The 22796-nt window shown below is 35.1% G+C and overlaps 1 protein-coding gene and 1 long non-coding RNA gene across 2 annotated transcripts in view; one reads left to right on the plus strand and one right to left on the minus strand.

Annotated features, from left to right (window-relative positions):
* The window catches only part of LOC100651358 (diacylglycerol kinase 1), a 148060-nt gene that overhangs the window by 113027 nt on the left and 12237 nt on the right, over window positions 1-22796 (plus strand). The window contains exons 4-6 of the mRNA XM_003393441.4: window positions 10690-10821; window positions 11057-11270; window positions 14099-14260. Of these exons, the coding sequence (XP_003393489.1) occupies window positions 10690-10821; window positions 11057-11270; window positions 14099-14260 (508 nt within the window). The remainder of the gene's footprint in view (window positions 1-10689; window positions 10822-11056; window positions 11271-14098; window positions 14261-22796) is intronic.
* On the minus strand, window positions 20698-21748 carry LOC125384959. The gene is made up of 2 exons (XR_007223835.1): window positions 21560-21748; window positions 20698-21381 (listed from the first exon to the last, which is right to left on the minus strand). It is a non-coding gene; the product is annotated as an uncharacterized LOC125384959 (long non-coding RNA).

Consider the following 22796-nt stretch of genomic DNA (forward strand, 5'->3'; position numbering starts at 1 on the left):
GAAGAGCGTTTCTCTATTGTTCATTCTTATCTCTTGTCATAATTTGAACTTAGTTTAAACTAAAACAAGGAATATACCCGGATCACTCAAGTTCTATATTCACGTATAATGGGAAACTAACATAAGATCTATATGAATGTTTAAAATGTGGCTAGAAACACGTATTTCAAACATTGAATAGGCACATTTAAATTTACTTAACTCCGCAAAACCAATTTTCATCCGCCGTCTTATTCATACTGATTAATGAAACTATTATTTTCATCGATATCTATTAACTATATATGGCTGCTTAATGTCAGAATGCTTAAGAGGCCAAAAATAGTTCAAAAATTTCCATGTTATCTGTATTTTATATGTTTGCAACAATATGAAGTGTTGAAATATTTATAAATAATAATATACATAGAGCATTGAAATTTTTGAAAAATCGACTGCAGTGTTTACAGATCATGTTTCATTCCCTCACCATAAACTTGTTAAACTAAGGAAAATGGATATTTATCAATACCTACTAAGCATATATGGCTGCTAGATCATGTCAAAATGCTTAAGAGGCCGAAATTAATTCAAAGAGTTCCACCTTATCTGTATTTTATATGTTTGCAACAATATGAAGTGTTGAAATATTTATAAATAATAATATACATAGAGCATTGAAATTTTTGAAAAATCGACTGCAGTGTTTACAAATCATGTTACATTTCCTCGCCATAAAGTTGTCAGGTTAAATGGATATTCACGCGCCAAAGAACGCGATTCATTCTTATTCCACGCGTGTAATTTCGAAGACGATCCAGTTCGAAAATTTAATAGCTGTCCAGAAAACTGGAGAGCACATCGATGGTACTATTCTCCATTTCCAGCTCTTTCTCGAGCACGACTCGTGACAATATTGAATCCGAAGGCGGGAAATTCAGGTTCCTCCGCCTCCATTTCGAACCACTCTACTCGGGAGAGCTACTTCCACCGTAATCCACCGGCTATTGGCTTAAAAAGTATCCAGGGATGCTTACTCGCCTTCTACGAACACTCGAACGACTTTATATAACGTTACCGACGAAATCGATGCCTCTGATGTTGGCTGAACGAACAGCTTAACCGTATCAATTTCCCTGGAAAATCATACAACCCGTAATTTCCCTTCCGATATTTTATTCACGAATTCCACAACGGTACCGCTCTTGAAACTTTCATCGAAAGTTCCGCGAGCTCGTGAGAGAACTTCTCGAAAATAACAAATATTTTCCGCTCGAGCGAGGAGAGACTTTATGAAAGCATCCGAAGGAGAGAGAGAAAGAGAGAGAGAGAAGAAACTTTTCTAACACGGAGGATAAGTTCGATCCTAGTAGCTTCCATTTTGTCGTCGTTTAACGAACACGCGATTCACTTATGGTAACCCTTAGAAGCGACGCCCTATCGAGACAATGACCCAAAGGCGGTTGTGTGAGGGCTACCAATGAAACTTGGAAGTTTCTTAAAGAGAAGCACGAGAAGCATAAATCTCGTCGAGCTCGAACAACTGACTGGTTCATACAGCCAGATAAAAGATGTGCTCGTGGAAACAAGGTCGATCCAAGTTGAGAAGAATTCTACTTTCGACGATGTACACTTTCGGCCAAGTATTAGGACACCTACGCGTTACATTTATTGGAAAACTCTAACAAATTTTACATTATTTAGTACTTTACGTTATAAGGCATATATGGGGGCGCACATATGTATATGTGTTATAAGATATACAGCGATGAATACAAGTATTGAGGTAGACTAAATTTTCATGCAAAATTTTGTATAAATCTGTTAAAGTTTCAGTTTTCAATGAAACTTCAAACTTTAGTCATTGTAAAATGGGTACAGAAATCCATTTCATAACTCTCCGATTCTATAACCAATATAGAGTTATGTAGATGATTTCAGAAGCAATTAATCGTAACTAGAATCAAAATTTCGGTTATTTGTAAAAGTTATCCAAAGTAAAGATTCCATATAACTATTTGAAGAGGCAAGATCAATATCATAGATGTATATAAGTTTCAACGCCGTAAAGTACATAGAGGATTTTGTAAGGGAAGCTGGTCTCCGCCTTCGGTCTTTTCTTCGTCGTTGTATATTTTATATTCAAAACTAAAAATGAAATATAACCGTTATCTCGGAGATATTCTTCTCCATTTCAAACTGAATAAGTCACAATGCTGATACGTAACTTTCTCATCGTTCCATTTGATTCATTCTTTGCGTTATCTCGCCGATCGATGTATGCGCTCTTCAGTATCACGTCCAGAGGTAGAACAATTGCAATGCAAACGCGATAATGAGTTCCCGCTTCAGTTGTTTCATTTATTCAACTAACACAATTTGTTTCTTGCTGTTACTCTTATTTAAACTTGAAAAGCTTTACAATGTTCTAGAAACTATTTTCTCACAACTACTTTTTACGTAAAAAGATCCACCAGTTTCGAATTTCGTTGCGTCAACAAATTATTCGCTAGTAGGTAAAATTCTAATGAAACAAAAATCTTCGCTGTCATTATTGGTAACAAAAAGATATTGTCACAGTTAATAATGGTTATCAGTAACTAAAAAATTCCTATTTTGCCATTAAAGGAGTATTCATTACATGTAATAAAATATTCAAATACCTGTAGAAACATTTTATGAATATATTATTAGTGTTACACGACACATTTTGAAGTTTCATTGGCACTACGATGTGACTCGATCATAACATTTATAAAGTTTAAAATAAATCTGCAAGTGTACATAGAAATTACAAAATATTTGATAGAAGTATATATTTCGTAGAGATGAAAAAACGATTTAAACAATCAATTATATTAACAAGTCTCGGTATTCAGTGAGACCATCTTTAACACTTAGTATATCTGACCATTCGTGCTTTATGATAATTTTAAATATATGTTTGCAATAAATATCGTGTATCTGCTACATACATTTTCAAATTGGTTTCGTATCTTACCTATATAACGATAATACCCTGTGTCTCATTATAGCGTTAACGAAACTTCAAAATGTTTTATATAACACATACGATATGGACATAAAAGTTTTCTATAGCAAGTATTCGATTACTTTCATGGTTCACTTTATACCATATCGTAGTAATAAAATCCAGTTAATAGGCAACAAGAAGTTGAAATTCCACAATTTCCAATAGAGTCTGTACTGCTGCCAGTCTTCACCACGCAATTAACTGATCAGTCACAACTGGTACAGCAACGGGGTATGAAAATTCTTTTAATCAGAGCATAAAGGATGCTCCTTATAACGAGGAAAACGAGTAGTATATATCATTATAGAACTTCACCCAGACTCATAGGGGTGAAAAGCTTATTATGTTTGAGCAAGGTGTGGATTCTCTCCATAAGAGGTTTAATTGAAACCAACCCACCTTCGTAGCAGGCAACCTTTAAGGTCTCCTTATAGACCAAGTACATGGACGATCGAGCTATTCCTGGCTCCTCAATTGTTGACACTGTGCTCCACCCCCCTATCAAATGATCAAACCCTGTGTGGTGCCCATATAATACGTGTAAACACGTGCTGAGTTAGTTTTAACCACGATTCGTAACGCACGCTTGGTGAATGAAAATTCCTTCTCTAGCTATGCGGTAGAATTAAAAGATTCGGATTAACGAACCGCTTACTGCTAGTTAATTAGAATATTTAAATAGATAATCGACTGCTTGTAAAACTGCGTTACAGTTTCAATGTTTTCGCCTATTTCGGTTTAATGAATTTCCGCTCACTGTGGTGTAACATCGATGCGTAATTATTAATTGAACTTTTCGTTTTTGCAAACGATGCGTTAGAAACTGAAGCATCAAGAGATGTGCGAATTAAAGGATTTGGATAGGTATTACGAAATATGTGAGTGATAGATATTAGATTATAGTTTGTTAGTGTTGATACAAATAGAATGTTGCTGATAAATTATGAATATATGGTAAGTAAAATAGATTAGTACGCGATTCAGTATGAATACAAATTCAACAGACTTTAATAATCTTTTCACGGCACTCCTAGAACTTTCGATACATCCTTTATACATATAGTTGTATGCAAAAGTTTCAAAGGATAATCATCTCATAATGATATACTATTACGTAGAAATAGATCTATAAGTTTTTCTCTTTATTACACTTATTTATCATTTTCATGATTCCATATATATATTTTGAAAAATACCTCAATAATCAAATAAATACATCTTGAAATTAAACGCAATGCTTTCCCGCAATACTGTACGTTTGTTTTGTTTCCTAAGTTACACTATTTTCCAAATTTACCATCGTTTAAAGCCAAATTCAGCAAACAAATTTTCTCAATGGAGCTAATTTCTTTCCTAATCGACTCCCAAATTTTGTTCAATTATCTTTGTTTAAAATTACCGTAACAAGAATATTTCTCCAGTTACGCTAGACGTTAGAATTTACAATTCTCCATAACAAAACGTCATCTCAAACGTCATAACAAACGTCATAACAAACGTCAACCATCTTTCGTAATTTACCAGCTATAGCTCATCATAAAAACAGCTCTCACAGAAGGTATCGTGATTCTGGTTGCCATTTTTCCTGATTCCATGCTACGTATTAACGGGACAATGAGTCAATTTTACGATAGCCTGCGTGACATTTGAAAATATCCCGCGCTCCCTCTTCCTACGAATCCAAGTGCCATATCCTTTTCTTCTCTCTTTGACCTATATACCCGGCAGCCTTATCGAGGTTATGACGACCTCAGGATGATGTCATCGGCCCACTGACGTCACCAGCACCCCCTACGTGACCATTGAGAACAACCTCGTTTCTATCTTTCTTCAAACTCACCCCCTGTACGACGTCTCGCCCTTCACGAGTTCTACAGACTGTCTCTTCCCAAAGCTTAATGGTCGTGTCCTGTCTCATTCATGCGGATATTCCTGCGACCAACGAGCGTAAACCAGTTTCCTGGACATTCGTACGATCGTATATCCTAGGATAATCCATGACTACGCTCGATTTGTGATCGCTGAAGGAATCGCTGCGCTATTGTTCACGATCATCCCATCTTTCTCTCAAGTAAAATTTCTAAAGTATTTCGATTACTTTCAACACCTTTCGTATCGTTTTCTTTTCTACGAATTCTTTTTACTTTCCGAGTATCCTATTTTATTTCTTTCTTTCCGTCTGTTTTTGTTCGATGGGATAATGAGATTGGATAAAGTTAGGAATTAGGAATTTAGGTTGGATCGTTGATTGGCGTGAAATAGAATTTCTAGATAACCCGTGCTGATCCTTCAGAACAATATTTTGCTTTCTTAGAGTAATTGCCTTGATGGAACTTCGCACAGAGAATTCTGTTGTTGAACTTTGGAATTGGAAGTTTTGCAATGGATGTTTGCATTGGAACCTTTTGTATTGATTTTATGGTTAATATCGTGTTTGGTGGGTTAAAGGGAATATCGAAAATAGTTTTTCAGGTGATACGTGTCTTTATAATATAAGTTTTTAGTTATCACGATGTAATTAAAACTCGTAAGTAATAACTTCATGAAAAATTAATATAAGATTTTATAAAATATTTCATGTTGTACTCTATAACATCATTTTGAAATATTCTTTCCTCTTCGTTCGTTAAACACACCTCGACACGAAGGTTGCCATAAAAACTGCTTTTTACAAGACCAATGAAATCAAGTGTTATATACAACTTTTTTACATCGTACGATATCGTAACGAGCACTTTACCTGCCATTCGAGCTTTAAATGATTCACAAGAAGATGTAGCCGCAGTTAGATTCGAAGCTATTGAACAAACAACCTCTTGGAGTTTTTCTTGAAAATTATATTGAATCGTTAAAGTTGTACGAGTCTTTTAAGGAAGATTGCCTTAATTAACTGGCGGGTAAGTCGTAAACCACGACCCGAACACGATTGTTAGTTGAAGTTAGGACGAGTTTGAATAAGTTGTTTCGCTTGAAGAATGTTTGTAAAATCAACAACATTCGCAATGTTGTCGCTTTGTAAATATCATAGAAGCTCTAGGCAGAATACAACTGCAGCGAACGATCACGTTTTGCCTGTTAAGTAGTAAATTCGAGCATTCGCCTGGCCAGCATCATTTCGATTGATTCTCACGATGATGAGTACATTGGCGAACTATTTTAAATCTGTTTCACTTAGTGGATAAAAGGAAAATAAAGATTTTTAAGACTAGAATGTTTCATATTCTTTTCGTATTATTAAATTGATTACTCTAAAAATATATTTCTACGAAATAACCAGTCGCTTTCATATAAACTCTCTGCGATCAGATTATAGAGGAAAGAAGAAAGAGAGAAGCAGAAGAGGGGGGAAAAGGATAAGGGAATCCAAATATAATATACACTACGGAAATATAGCCAAAGAAAAATTACCAAAGTACCTAGAAGAGAGGATGAAGTGGAAAAACAAAAAAATACTGGCAAGATTCAGATGTGGAAACGAGACCAAAACAAGGGAATATTGGAAAGAAGGGGGAGAAAAAAGATGCAGACTATGTAGAAGGAAAGAAGAAGACCTGAGACGTGTAATAGAAGAATGTGAAATAACGGGAGGACCAAAGGACACAGGAAAAGTACTAAATGAGACGGGAGAAGGTTTAGCAGAACTGAAAGCAATAATAGAGAAGAGAAGGGCAAACGACAGGAAGGATGCACAGCAAGGAGACTAAAGTCCAAAGTTGCAATAGTTTTTAGTCATTAGTGGTTAATTTGTAGTTAGACATATGAGATGTAAAACTAAAAGTTCGTTCAAAGCCGAAAGGCACGGACTAAGCAACAATAAATAATAATATAAACTCTCTGCGTTATAAAGCAATACAAAGCGTAAAAAGATGAAGCTCTCGAATCTTAGACTGTGAATCATAATTATGAAATAATATTTTTCAATATAGGGCACCTTTATGCAGCATTTTCCTTCCTCCTCAAAACAGTGACACGTGTACGGTCGTTTCGACTTCATTTACGGAACAGTAACATCGAAATTGCTTTCTTTTTTCTTCTCTGGAGGTGATCCCTTATTTGGGGACGAACGTGTTGCGTTATCGGTCGCTGGCGACCAAGTAGCTGTGCCCTTTCGTTTTGCAACTGTGATCCGTCGAAAAGCTTTATCGTTCGTGGCGCTTCAGTTCAACGTGAAACGAACAGGAGGTAAGAAAGAAAAAGAAAGAAAGCAAAGGAAAGGAGAGAAAAAGAATGGTAAAAGGCAACGCCCTCCGTCCTTGGCAAGGGAACATCGATAAATATCGCTCTCGAACGGATCTGTTCAAATAAAATACGAAACTGGGTTGGTCGTCAGCGACTCGTAGCAGACTTGTTTCCTCATTAACTTGGCCAAGCAATTAGAAGATGTCGGTGACTTCGGCGACCGGCCGTCCTGAATTCTGATGCGAAGTTACAAATGCCGGTTGTACCGAATGAATAGACTGTTTAACATGCTGACGAATAAATGGCTTCATTGAAGTTCTGTACAGAGGATGTTTTGTTTCGAAAATGTACAGTCTACTGTGGATGGTAGAATTTGTTAAATGTCAGTCTGCAAGTTAAACATATCAGTCTACTGTTGAATTTATTACATTTTTAAATGAAGATCATTTGGCAAAAAATGATAAGTATTTATTAACTTTTTTATTTTAATGTTGCTTTGTGACTGAAAAAAATTTTAATATAAAACTTGAAAATGTAAAAACCTATTATACCTCGAAATTTAAACATGTGTGTGTATATATTGACATATGTGTAATTTTGTATGCTACACTAGATTAGCCGCGTATTCTATATTTCTTACGAATAAATAATATGTAGGTTAGGAAATTTCTTTGGTCTAAATATTTTTTAAATTTGAATTGTTAAACATTCCATTATTTTGATGCTCTCCTTTGCTATTAATTAATTCACTTAAACGGAAGAATGTAACTGTTGCGTTGGTAGTATGGTAAAGAGAATACTGAGACGCGTGTAAATTTGTATCGACAAATATCTTGTAAATCACATATTAAATAAATCAGAAACTATTTTAATATCAATTCCAAGTGTAATCTAAGTGTTCTTTTACATTTATTTCGGCGATTAATATTCACAATTCTCAACAGTGTATAAAAAATAATCATAGAAATATTTATTGAGCAATAAATGGAGAAGAAGATAAGATAATGAGCATTCTCATAACGAAGGAAGAGTCTAGGAACAAGCGGCAATAATTAATCATCTGTGATATCACAAACGCATTATTCGAGATCCTTCGTCAAGTTCTAATTGTAACAAACAACCTGGATGGTTATAACTGATATTCATAAGCGACAACTAATGAATACTAATTAATTTCGCGCGAACATGCTCTAAAAGGCATCTGCAATTATCGATTATGTTAAAATATCAGCCTATGTACGGGTTACGAAACTAAATTTTACGAGCGAAAAGTGAATTAATTAATAGCGAGGGAGAGCATCAAAATAATGGAAAATTTAACAATTCAAATTAAAAAATATCCACACCAAAAAAATTTCCTAACGCACATATTATTTATTCGTAACAAATATATAATATCGTAATATATAAAATATAATTAATTTCATTACAACGAATATTTTACACGAATCTACTACATTTTTTCGCTTGAAAGCATTTTTCTCTATTTAAGCAATTTGTTCTTATATCTATTATATTATATCTATTATATATCTTATATTATATTATATTATATTATATTATATTATATTATTATATTATATTATATTATATTATATTATATTATATTATGATAATATAATTATCTTATATTATATTATCTTATATCTATTATATTATATCTATTATATCTGTAATCTTGATCAACAGGTATGCCAACAGACGAGAGAAATATCGAACCAATTAAAGCAATTATTTCATTATACAGGTGCTCGAATGACTTTTATCCGAGCTGTGGTAAAATTTCATTTCGTCCCTATCCGGCGACTATCCTTTTTGTCCCGAAATCTTTCACTGGAAACGATCGTATTACTAACGCACAATCGCCAATATGATTTTAATCTATTCGAAAAACTGCCTGTATTCGATGGATCAAAAGCCATTTATGTGATCCTGCAGTTTCTCGTATGGTGATTCGAAGCGCGACAGAATTTCATTTTCACCCGCGAACACCGTACTACCATCTTTGTGTGCACAAAGCTTACGCGTTAACAGGATTTAGATCGCCGCATAATCCATGTATAATAGCAGTTGATCCAGATCGACCAGTTCCGAGCAAACTATTCAGCATCGCTGATTACAAGATGGCCGTTGCTGTTATCGAGTTAATATGTATGCTGGGGAGATTCTGGACATCATTAAATTGCTTGATTAGGAAAGATCGAGTAGAGGACGTTCGTGGTGGATCATACATTTAATTAAAGGATAAGTATAATACAAGACTCAATTCACGCTACTGGAAGTTGTTTTGAGAAGGTGGTCATCTTTTAGAAAATCAGTGGTTGAAAATTTAATAAATGCGTCCCATTTATGGGCCAAGTGAAGAAAAAGACGACTGACATGAAAATTAGCTAATTAAATTAAAACAACTTGCTCCTATATTAGTTTTGGATTAATATTAGGACGTCCGAAATATTTCTTTCGTTTTATAAGGAAATAATAGACGCACAATGTTCTTCGTTTAATATTAGTTTATTGAACTATGCACGAACATAATAATATAGGGATCACACCTAATTCAATAAAATAATATAAAAGAAAAATTGTTGTTCATCTATTATCACCTTATGAAACGAAAGAAACTTTTCGGACAAGCTAATACTGATTGACAAGTATTGTCAAAATTACAAAATACGCTTTGCGAACAATATAATATAATAACTTGTTGAATTTATATCTTGCTTATTATTTTAAATGAGCATTTACATTTCACGTTTATAAAACCCTCATATTATTTTAACATTTTTATGTTTTGTTTACTGTTCACATGGTAATTATCATTGAAGAGTCTAATTCGAATGATCTCGTCATCTTTAAACGACTTTGAACTTCAATGACACGACTTCCATGACTCTGCTCAATCTTCAAATAGCTTTGAATGTTAACGCCATTAATGAATGACCTCCGTGAATTTGAAAAGACTTTGAGTCACATATGACACATATTGATGATATTTGTAACTTTTAAACGATTTTAAATGTCAATGAAAATGAGCTGTTGTGACGTTCGCGTGACGGTTTAATATCAGTGATAAAGCGACGATGATCTACGACGATATTCAATGGAGAGATTCGGTAGTACAATTGGGATTTGCTATATCAACATAATGTTTAAGTGATAAACCTAGGCGTAATCTGTTTCGAGAACAGACTCCAGGGATGATGATTAATTAAATTAAGTACTATCGATCAGGTTGAGCAATAAACGGTTCGCAGTTGCCAGGTTTGCATAAATAATCGACTTATGTCGCATTTATCAGTGGATGAGCTACGCCTTGATCACTTCCCCGATTAAGGGAAACTTTAGTTCGAGATGAAGAAATTATAATAACTAAAGCTACTGTCATTCATTTTTATATAGGAAATTATAATGCGAATTAGGATAAATTTATTTTTATGCTCAAAGTTTGTAAGTAAATATTATTAATATATTATTGAGAATGAATCTTCTCGTTTCAGGACATCGATTACGAGGGATTTCGTAAATTTTTGGACACCTATCTCGAAGTGTCAACCCCCGACGAACTTTCACGACATCTTTTTTTATCGTTCGTTAAGAAGGTGCCTCGAGTCGATGGAAAAGCTTTCAAGGTAAGATTTTTCTATTTAATTTCTAAAAAATCCTTTCCTTTTTTTAAGGGGGTGACCTTATAAGATGAAAATAGTGTTGGAGAAATTATAATATTAATATAGTCAGTCTATTATACTATTCGAAGTTCCGTTAAATTTTTCATAATAGTTTGTCAATTAAATCATTAAAATTTGATCAGAAATAAAAATATCACGTGTTCATTTAAACTATCAAGGATAATAATTTCTGCATCAGGAAATGGCTGTGCTATCGTCGACAACCGCCTGTGCTGCCATTACGTCTCACACAACGTCCAGCAGCAACGTGAACAACACCGGTTTACCTGGTGGAACGTCGTCGGAAGGACATAGTTCTTCCTTGGCCGACAAAATTCATGGTCTCACGGAGAAGTTGCAAGCCTTAGGACACCATAGAACGGAAAGCGAAGCCTCCACCAGAGCGCGCACAGGTAATTAACATTTCATCTTTAACTGAGTCACACAGATATTCAACATTCACTATTTTCTAAGATACCAATTTTTGTATTGTTCTATCAAACCCTAGGACTGAAGTAAAATTGTAAAAAGATTCAAATTATTTTTCAAGTAAATTTAATTATCATTGGTATTAAATTACGGATTTTTGTACATCCGTGGGAAATTTAAAGGTGCGCAGACAAAAAAATATAAAAATACGAAAAATATCAATTTGCATAAATCTGCAGTCCAGTTATTACACAGAGATAAAAGGCCTCCTCAATCGATTCCTCACTTTGTTGTTATAAAATATAATATTTAACGCTCATGATAATGATCCAACTTGCCCAATCACCGAAGAATTATTTAAAATAGAATCTCTTCTTATATAATGTTTAATCCAATATTGTTAAACAAATTGAACACAGTAACTGTTTTCAAATCTTATAAAGAGAGAGAAAGCTATTATTGTTTCTAATTACTCGCAGCCTTTTAATCCTTGAAACGTTGACGAAGGAAAGGTCTATTTAGAATGTCCTTCGATGATAAATTTAGGTCCCTGATAAAGGTATTTACAGTGTAAACGCAATATACGTGCACGTAAACGCGCTGAATCATCTTTCACCAGTGCGCGTTTACAGGGACATTATGCAACATTAACTTCCTCTAACTCAGAGAGAAACCGACTGAAATGTTTGCATTAACTAGCTGTTCCTCGCGGGAAACAACAGGATTAGACAATAGATGCTTTTGATACATGCCTCTGTTATAATTGCACTGTAGACAATTATAAAATCACAACATTTAAGAAAATGTTAACTTAGGGTATCCAGTTGGCGCACATGAAATGTCATCTTATCAAATGAAACTTTTACTGTACTCATAACTAATTTCTTCAAAATATTCTATACTTAACCAAAATAATTTCTATATAACTCGACAATTTCATTATTGTAAATTTATAAGAATTGTCAGTAGAATTAAAAAATTCTTGAAGAATTTCATTTCATAGAAGCTCATTTCATAGAAGACAGTTATTATATAGAACAGTTTCCTTGTGTACAGTTTGTTCTTAAGTAATTTAAAATATTATCATGTAAAAATATAATAATATGTTTATATATATCGCATTAAAACATTTTCCAGATGAAATAGATAAGTTTTTTAATTTTTACTTTACCTTTTACGTACAAACATAACACCTTTCCTAAATTTAATTTCATATAAAAAAGATCATATTTTATCGTTTATGAATATTTTAATCGTTTGAGGCAGCCAATAATAAGAGTTTCATATCTTTCTTATGGGCTCGTTAAATTCAAACTTTCATGAAACGACATCTCGTATGGATAAGCTTAATTTATTACCATTTAAATACACAAATACTTTGTCATATTTTCGATAATATAATAAATAAAGCGCAATTTCACCGTTTTACCATTTAACACATCGACGAACATCCCGAAGAACGCTACTGGCAAAGGAACCGTCGATTATCTTTATTCGGTTCACGCACACTCTAATACCGAATGATGCATTGCGCGGCCAAACGTTTCTGACATTGTCACCGGCTAGTACTATGTATAATCGCGAGTTTCAAAGTTATGACACGGAAAAAATCGATCGATCGTACAAAGTGGGTCACCGTGAATGATTGCTGGTTTCATTTGATGATTTAATCTTACCGCGAAATCGTCCAGGGTGTCAATTTTCTTTCGCAACAGCAATCCAAGTGAAAGAGCATTTCACTGTTTAGTCGCAGTAGCAAATAATCGAGGCGCTAACATCATAAAATAAACGAAAGAGAAGGATTTATTTGCCCAGTCATTCGCATTACAATATATTTCTTAGTCATTCACGAAACTTTCTTTGTGAAATTTGCGCGTAATCAGAGGAAGATAAGGTGGGAACTGCGAGAAGAAGCAAATCATTAGTCTGACTTTATCCGCGCCATCGTGCACAAAGAACACTGAAAACTGAAATTTCTGGTTGATCGTCTTTCATCGGTTGCTTTGTATAAAAGCGTAGAAAAGAAGATTTATTATTGTATGATTACTTGTAATTATTCTATACATAAATTTATAGAATCCCATAAGTAACGTGGTTTTATTATTTTAAAGAAACAAAATTTGTTATGAGAATAATAGCAAATCCCAGAGGGCAATAGTAACCAAATATTTATGAGAAAATGATAGAAATATTTATTTGCATTTAAAAGATGTATGAAAAAGTCCTAACTATTTGTGAAGTAACGTAACAGAAAGTATAAGAGTGGGTTGCCAAGGCGAAGGACTTTTCTCTTATTTCTCTAGTTGTCCTTCGGTAGACCAACGCCACAAACGAAGACAATTTTATCCAATCGAGGGAATGATCCAATTAACCAACCCAAAACTTGCTCCTCTAATTATCATTTCCATCGAAATGCCCGGCAACCGTGCTATTGAAAATCGAAAACCTCGTTAATGACTGGTTTAATTCCAAACGTAAATGAAACAATATTTAACGCGGTATTATTGACAATATCAGTAATTCTGTCCTTCTGTCGGGCAAATGTCGGCTGTTACGGGAAATTCAACGCGCGCACATTAAATGGTCGGTGTCGGTTTATCCGTGTTTGTGCATCTGATTGATCGAAATCGGAGACAAAAGCGGTCAGAAACGCAATGTACCCCCACGAACATCCATTAGGCGTTGCTTTGCCAGTATAGTAAATCGAGAATCGGAGCCACGATAAATCAGAAAGCTCCATCATTCGTTCGGTCATTCGACCACTCACTTGGCAATATCCTCTCTTGTGTTTCATCCGTTTGGGGGCTTCAAGGAAGCGTCCATCCTATATTGACGATACAGCACACCTCGTACAGCTGTCACGATGTGATTGAGAAGAAGAGCACTGACAGCAGCCCAAGTCACAGCCAAATGTCGCGAAATTCGTCCAGGAAGTCGAACAATTCGTTGCTCGTCAACAACGGGAAATTGGAAGGTAGGTGAAGTTGGATGTTAACGACGATGTGGACCAATTTGCACGCTCCTCTTCGGCATTCCATCGCTTTTCAACGGGATTACGGTGATTTGATGGCCCGCTTGCTCTCTTTTCTTTCCTCTTTTTTCTTGCTCTTTTTATTCCTGACGGTGTCGCCGTTGAATCGAAAAAACTTATTTAGATGCTTGTTTTACGAAAAAAATGGAAGATTATTTTGATTAATTAATTTTATTGGTAGATCGCGGATTCTTATGCATTTGTGGGATATTTGAGTGTGATATAGAAAAATGTCTAAAGTAAATTTTGTCAAATTATGTTGGTAAAATTCTGCATATTCATAGTCTATTAATTTATTATTGGCATACTAATTCTTTCGCGTTAAACGTTCCTGTATACTAGTTTCTTTCAATCAAAATTACTATTTTTCAACAAGCTTCTTCCAACTCTGCCTGTCCTATCTCTGTCAACCCCAACACATTTAGAATTTCATTATAATACGAGAAGCGCAAAAATGTAGCAAGAACGACAGCTAACAAGACATTCGAATTAATAAATAAACTGCGGATATTTATGCATTTGTAGGAAATTTAAAAGCTCAAATTTTAACAAAAAGGCGTGTACATAATATTTACTCGGATTCCATTTCTTTACTTGCGTAAAAAATTATGAATTTGCATAAACATCCGCAATTTATTAATAAGAAGCAGCCATAACATTGCAAGCTGCTTAACATTCGATTATTCGTGTCAATGGGTCGGCTGGATAACATTATGAATCCTAAAAATGGTATTAAAGTTCAAAAACATCTGGAAATGGATATAAAACTTGCATTCGAGCAGGACGACGATATTAAAATTTACGTGCAAGGGAAATACATAAGTCGTTCTGTTTAACTCGAACAGCAAGTTATGGCTTTTGGTCGCATTTCAAATGGAATGCACAGGGATTCTGTTTCGAGGAACATAATGGTATAACGCCGATAAACGTCTGGTTCGAAGTAGAACGAAGAATAATACTGCGACTATAGGCCATCTCGAGTTAAACGATGGCATCACAGGATGATCGTAACGTAATTCTGTCTCTTTTCCTCTATGATCATCGTAAGATTCTTTACGATGAGTCGTGACATATAGATTGGCAAACAAATCGATGCCATAAAGGCGAACTGCCCGACACCGTAAAACTTGTAAGAATGTGTAGTACTTAATGGTCGCGTCCATGGTAGCTCGATGATGTCTTAATCGATTAGTCTCTGCGTCACAATTATAACGCAGCGCAAAAGCTGTTGACGCATGTCCGCTCATATGTTGCTTGGTAAAAAATTATTTTCAATGGAAGCTTACTCGTCGTATGTTCTTCCGTATGAACGTGATGTCGATGTCAAAGGAAAGTGGAGCTTTTAAATATTATTATTAGAATTTTACGAATTTTACACAGTAATGTTTTATAAAAACATAGATTTGATCCATTTTTCTGAAATTTGATTAACTTAGAACGTCTTGATAACTACTGCTTTGGTTTCCATAAGATGTTATCGGCTTACCAACCATTTTTAAAAGATCTACATCTCTTGATTCAACAGGTTATTTCCATTTTCAATTATGCCATATTACAATCCTCCTGGTTAATCCTAAGATAACATTAAAATCAGAAAATCAACAAACTTGTGCTATGTAATCTTCGTATCTTATGCTACGCATTTTTGGCACAACTTCCAAATCCTATTCATTTAGTTATCAATAATTCTAATGTTAAGACTTCGTGAATAAAATTTTCAAAGAAACTACGTACAAAAACGGGAAAAAGTAGAAAGATCTAAGAAATGGTTCGTTTTTATAACGTAATAAAAAGATGACACACACTAGTCAGACATCATAAAAATCTAGGTATACTAGGTGCTTCACGAAGCTATTTAAACACTTACCATAGAAACTTTTTATGTTCCTATTGTATCTATATGTTATATAATTAAAATTTCATTAGCGGTATAATGAGACACGACAATAATATTTTACATCGGTAAAAGTGTAGATGAAAAATATTTTGCCATTAAAAGACAAGCGATCAGCGACAATCTCATCACGACCTACATACAAACTCGGAAGATCTCCTCTCCAGCTGCGGAATAATAGTTCGAATGTTCCATTAAAACCAGTATCCTGGACCAGCCGACGATAAATTTCGTGACAGCTCCGGTGGAACACCGCGTTATTACCACTCGACTTTCAAAGTGGGATTTCAATTTAAGAAGCCGGATATTCGGGGCTAATTTTCATACTGATGAGATAGTCGGTGGCCCAAGAATGTCATGTATCGCTAAGACCGACAAAAAATACGATTCACGAGCCTGTGGATAACCGTAGAAAGCGAAACAGCGACGCGAGAATACCCTTTGCACGCTGGAAAAATTGATGTGCTCCGAGAATGGAGTGGAATTTTCTTTGCTGGAAGGGAAACACGTTACGTTCGATACGATAAGGGAAGGTTTCGTTCCGTACGCCCACCGATTTTTACATCGATGCATTATTCCTGGGGATCCTATGTAACGCGATCGTAAACGCGGTTGAATTATAACTTGGCGCATCAGCTCGATCGCAAGTGCGTCGCTTATCATAACGGAATTGAAAAGATACGAGCCCCGCAAGCCTGTTCAGTTTCACGAAGCTTTTATTCGCTTCTCTACAAACGAGCCATCGTCCCTATTAGTCAGATGAATCGATGATTGTTTGAAACGTTTTGAAAAGTAGGTGTTAATGCGTTCTTATTGATCTTCGTTTAATGTCATTGATAATTGAAAGTAGTTTTGTTGTAATTTCAGTTAGATTACTTAAATGTAAGTGAAAACACTTTTTATAGCTACTGTAAAATGAAATATTCGAAAAGTGAGGTTGCTGCAGTTTCAGCGTCATTTTCACCCTGTCGTCTTTTTTAGTGGTTTAAAAATTGTTTAAATTTAAAGGAAATATAACGGGTTATTTTTAATTATCGATTAATTGTCTCAATTCTGTGATAATGTACTTCTTAAAGCATTAAAAATACTTTTATTGTTATTAAAAATTCGGAAACCATAATAAGTAATTTAACTCGCATTTTTGCTGCTTATCTACAACCCAATAATGCTATTGTTGAAGATCATCACTTTTACAAGATGTATTCAATATATATTAGATCATTTCACTTATTTGAACTTGTAGTCACATTTTAATATTTCATAATTTATCGTTATGAATAAGATTGAAGTTCACCAACTAACAAAAGTTCACCAACTCTATCGGCTACCTGTAATTTTTCAGATTATTCAGATTATTCTGTCGAGAGAGCTTCATTAATTCAATCGACAGGAGTCCAGTTAATCAAGCACTAACTGAATCTTCGTTCAGGTAAATGGAGTTCTGTAAATATAATAACTGTAAACTTCGAAAGTTACGAAGATAGAACGATGTGTGTAAAGGAGAACAGGCAATGGCAATAAAGAGTGACCTTTAGTGGCCTTGAACGTCAGGAAATATTTAGCTGACTTTGACAAGATTTTGACGAGATAGACTAAACTTTTGCGCTTTCCTAGATACAGGAAACCGCGTAAATATCCATTTTTAAATGACAGCTTGATCTTTGTTAAATGTCACGGAGTAATTCGAGAAAATTCAAGATTAACTGTTTGTGGAGTTGTTCTGAGCAAAGAGGGAAACGACGAAATCTCAAAGGCGGTATATTTTTGAAACATGAAAAGAGTTGAAGCAACGACGACATCAAACGTTGTGTTCTTGCTTTACCTCGTTTAAACGTTGTCACCTTAGTTTCTCGATCAAAAAGACCAATCTTATGGAAAAACATTCCCTTGGGAAAAACATTCAAACGATGGACAGACTGAAAGACGTATGTACGTTGTGCAATATAAAACGTATAGTTAAAATAATGTATTACAATGTTGTATATGCAAATTGCAGTTATATATTTTAATTACATTATAATGTATTGTATTATTTTAATCTTATGTGTAAATGTAAACAAGTAGCGTACCCTATATATTGTTTTATAAATAGTAAACAATGAGAATACTCTTATACTTGAATGTATACGAAATTCATCCTTTTATCTTTAGGAACAGAAATTGCAAGTTTATGGTTATTTCTCTTTTCTTTGTATTAACTTTTTTCCATGTTGTCTTATTCTCTAATTTATTTTGTATATTATATAATTTTATTTTATATATAAATATTATTATTTTATTTTCGAAAACAAAAATTTTTAATTACTGACGCTTCCAAATCTCAAACCAGATGTATTCATTATATATGTCGGAGATGAAAGGGACACCGGGGCCTCCCCTTTATTTTAGTCTCTATAATTTAACTCGATTATAACTGTCCGAGATTTATGATAATGAGCTTGTGACAACCAGTCGCCAAACGCAGCCGCGGTCACGGGATGAACGTTTTTACCTAACAGAGGTATGAAGTAATTGTATAGCTCTCCTTAAAAAGAAATAGTTGCGGCGGCACGCGACAGTAAACATCCCAACAGCTTCTGTCCCGTGGCTCGCCACACACAGACCCTATTCTTCGGGCAAGATGATTACCAGTTGTCGATGCATCTCCACAGTACGTGTTCAGCTATCCTAAGGACCCGCTATAAATCTTAGGATTTAGTTAACTAAGGTCTTTCAAACGGACAAACAGTCTTTATCCTAACAGTCCCTAAATCTACCACCTACTACGAGAAGATACGGAAAATCTGCTTTTCTCACGAACGACGCTTCCCGCTAGCAACTTCCTCTCAAGGGCCGTCCCTTAACAGGAACGTCCATTTCCCTCACTTTTCGAACGAAGGCTTTCCTCGACGAATTCGATGATCTCGTATCCTTTGACACACCCCTTCATAATTTTTCTCTGTAGCATCATCGTGACGGAAAGTCATTCTCTCGTGAGGTCTCATTAACGAGTTACATAGCGTCTTTACGCTCGGTGAATATTCTACGTTTTAACAAAGAGTTAGTTTAGTAATACTTGTACCGTAGACAAGCAAGTTGAGTACAACTTGGACTTTGGAAGAAAGCGCATTTTGTTATCCCATTGATCGCGGACTCGTTATTGAACCTAGGATCATTGTCATTAGCATCTTGAGTATCTAATTACCACGGTTACTTGTCAAATTCTGTAGTAATCATATTTATACTAGTAAATATCTTCTCCATTGCATAACAATGTCTAACCCAAATGAATGATGTGAACCCGACATATATATATATATATACATACATATACGTATATGCATTAAATATATTCATATTACATAATTATACAACTTCTTACGATGAGATACGAAACTATGAGATACATATACACGCAGGTACATTAAATTTAGCAAATGATAGAGTCATATTAATTAATAGTTATCAAAAGAAAGGATACAAATATTAAAATAAGTGATCTAATATTAAAATCAATTACACACGAAATGTATATATCAGATCACATTCTGTTCTTCCTTGTTTCGATCAATAGCGACCAGTAAACAAGTGAATCAATTTTTCAGCAATCCATAGACCATCGTTTTCGTTGTTCAATTGCCCCGCTGTTCACCGATGAGTTTGCGTATTCGTTCGAATCCCAAAATAACGCTGAACCAGTATCATCTGGTATAAATAACGTCAACCTTAGAGTACATCGCGACTCTTCTTGGCGTTAAGCTCTCTCGATATACTTTCTCAGTATCTCTCGAGTCACGCGGCAAGCAACAAGTGTCATCTTCATATTTCCCGCTATATATTAATCGTTGATCGCGGCCGATGGTTGTTTAATAGTATTTTCAACTGCAACTTCATCGTCTTCCGGTTGCAAAGCTTCCGTGTTCTCCAACTCTGGAGTCACCCGTTAATCATCGATTCTTGACACAATGGTGCTGAAGGGCGCTCGAACACGTTTACCAGATATTCCTGGTGCATTGTTGAAGGAAGGTGAGACGAAGGCAATATTTCTAAGTTGGATAAAGATAGATTAATTGCGATTTCAATGGATTATGTTCGTTCTTTAAAAACTTCAACCAGTGTATATTGTTGAATGTCTGGATGACATACGATGAATCAGACTGCAAATGTTATTAATATCGATGTGTCACAAAATTAAATGCAGTATATAATTTCAACACGGTGCACAAATAAGAATTATACTAAATACCACGTGTCTTTCGAATAGAGATTTTTCTGTAATATAAATATTTCAATTTTGACAGAGAATTCGAAATTGACAAAGAATAATCGTAATTTAAATCTAAAGTATACCTCCAACAAATAAAATGTCGAGTAATCTAGTCCTGTTTCTTGTTAACCAGCTTGTAAGTGACAAACTAGAGAATATTTAGAAGTAAGTATTTTGTGTAATATATTTTGCACAACTTTTTCTCTTTCAATCTCCTCCATTGTTTAAAGGTAGCAGTGCTTTGTCATCCATTTATGTTTATTACAAAGACAACGTAGAATATCATTGTTGAACATTATTAACAATGAAAGTTACAAACGAGCGAAATTTCGTTGTTAAATAAAATCGTTCTTCCGTGTCTATAACGCAAAAATTAAGCGTCATGAATTTCCAGGTTGACAGAAAAACATTTGTGTCACGGTGCTCGCCGCGATTGGTCAACGTTTCTCGTTGTTCGAAACAGGCGAAACATCGAGCCCTTTTATCAAACAAAAATAACATTGTGCAAGAATATCGCTTTCTCCACGTGGCCGAAAGACCAGGTCGGTTGTTGCACCGGATTAATTGTCGCGGGAAACAATGCACGTGGTCGTTCAGGATGATTCTATTCATACGGCGAAATGAAATCTGGCCGGAAATAACGTCGAATAAGTTAGCCCGTCCGGTTATTCATTACACCGTGATCGTCGTGGCGAGGCAATCAATCGTGTCATCCGGCGAGCACCGTTGGTTTCAATTAAATTAATTGTTCTCAGTGATCACGTTGCTCGGTGGAATAAATTGCAGCCAAGTTTCTCCAACGAACCCGTATACCATGCACCTCTGATGATCGATGAACTCCTTTTCTCTCTTTCGCACCAGTAACTTCGTTGTTTGGAAGAATAATTAGTCGGGGCAATCGTGTTCTTTTTATCTTCCTCGAACCTGTAAGTTTGCGCTGTATCACATTGCAAACAAGCTTTTACGTTAATGATTTCATCGGACGAAAGATTCGACAGCGTTTAATTACACGTTCGATATCAATATTTGTTGAAATACGAAAGCGTTGCTGCATCTACAAATAACACTGGCGTGATCTGTTCAAAATCAACTGTTTACTTACAGCTATCGAACACCATCCTCGCTACCATCTTCATACGTAAATGTCGGAGAAGTTATGCCAAAGATATTCTCTGCTATATAACGATGAATCAGTTTTACTAGTAAAACAGAAGTTGTAGAATTTTATGAAAAGCAAAAGCGAACGCTACGGTACGAAGTATCAAGCTGATACGTATTAAGCTGTGCGATGGCTTGCTCAAGAGTGGAAAACAGGATTTTTCGCGTGTTTCTTGGCGGCGAGAATGAAATCAGTTTTCGCGGTTCATTCGTGCGTCACTTGAAATCGCCGCAATATAAATCGCGAGCGTAGCCATCGAGAAATCATGGACGAGGCAAAATGGACCGCCAGAGAGCAATAGAATTACCGGTGAATTTGTTTCAACGTTGTTGCGCGTACTAAAGATAAATCGTTCGCCTTCGACGATTGATCGACCGGTTTTATTTCCCTCGTGACTAGCCGTTTTAACCTTTCTTCTTTTTTTTCTTCTTCTTCTTATTCTTCTTGTTTTTCTTCTCTGTTTCCTTCATGGGGACATCTCAGGTGCCTACGTATCTAGAGACTCGTAAAATCACGAGAAGGAATTACAGGGACAATATCGATGTCTCGAGGCTTCGTCTTGTCTCCGATTCGGGACTATTTTTATCAGGAACACGGCAAACTAATAGTCTCACACGAGTTGCCTCTCGGTCAGACAATCACGTTCTACTCGTTTTATTGAGTCATCCTCGAGTGTCCTCGAATAGTTCCGAATCGGCCAGTTCGAGGCAATATTATTTCGATGAAATTCGATATTTTTCTTTGCGCGATGATTGAAACATTTTTTACAGATATTTCGAGATCGCTCAAAACTATACTAGATTATTCAAGGTAACACTAAGGTTTAATAAACTACGACAAATACTCGAAAAGCGTCAAAAATCGTGTCAAGGTCGTTTGAGGGTTACATCGACGTCGTTGAAAGTCACTTGAAGATCGTTTTTCAGATTTTCAAACAACTTTCTTGCATTCTTCTGTTCTACAATTTCCATAAATAATAATAACAATTCTCAAAACAGAATATTTCAACAGAATATATAGTAATCCGTTCCAAAGTTCTTTTTAAGTTTGAAGAAATTGAGAAACTATCATTGCGATATTAAAATGTTAAAAGACTTTTCTCGTTTGAAATTAAAGTAAGATTGGGGAATAAAGAATTCGAAAATCATAACACGGTTAAGTTATCGACTAAATTACATTT

The sequence above is a fragment of the Bombus terrestris genome, chromosome 1 (assembly GCF_910591885.1).
Source record: "Bombus terrestris chromosome 1, iyBomTerr1.2, whole genome shotgun sequence".
NCBI classification, from domain to species: Eukaryota; Metazoa; Arthropoda; class Insecta; order Hymenoptera; family Apidae; genus Bombus; species Bombus terrestris.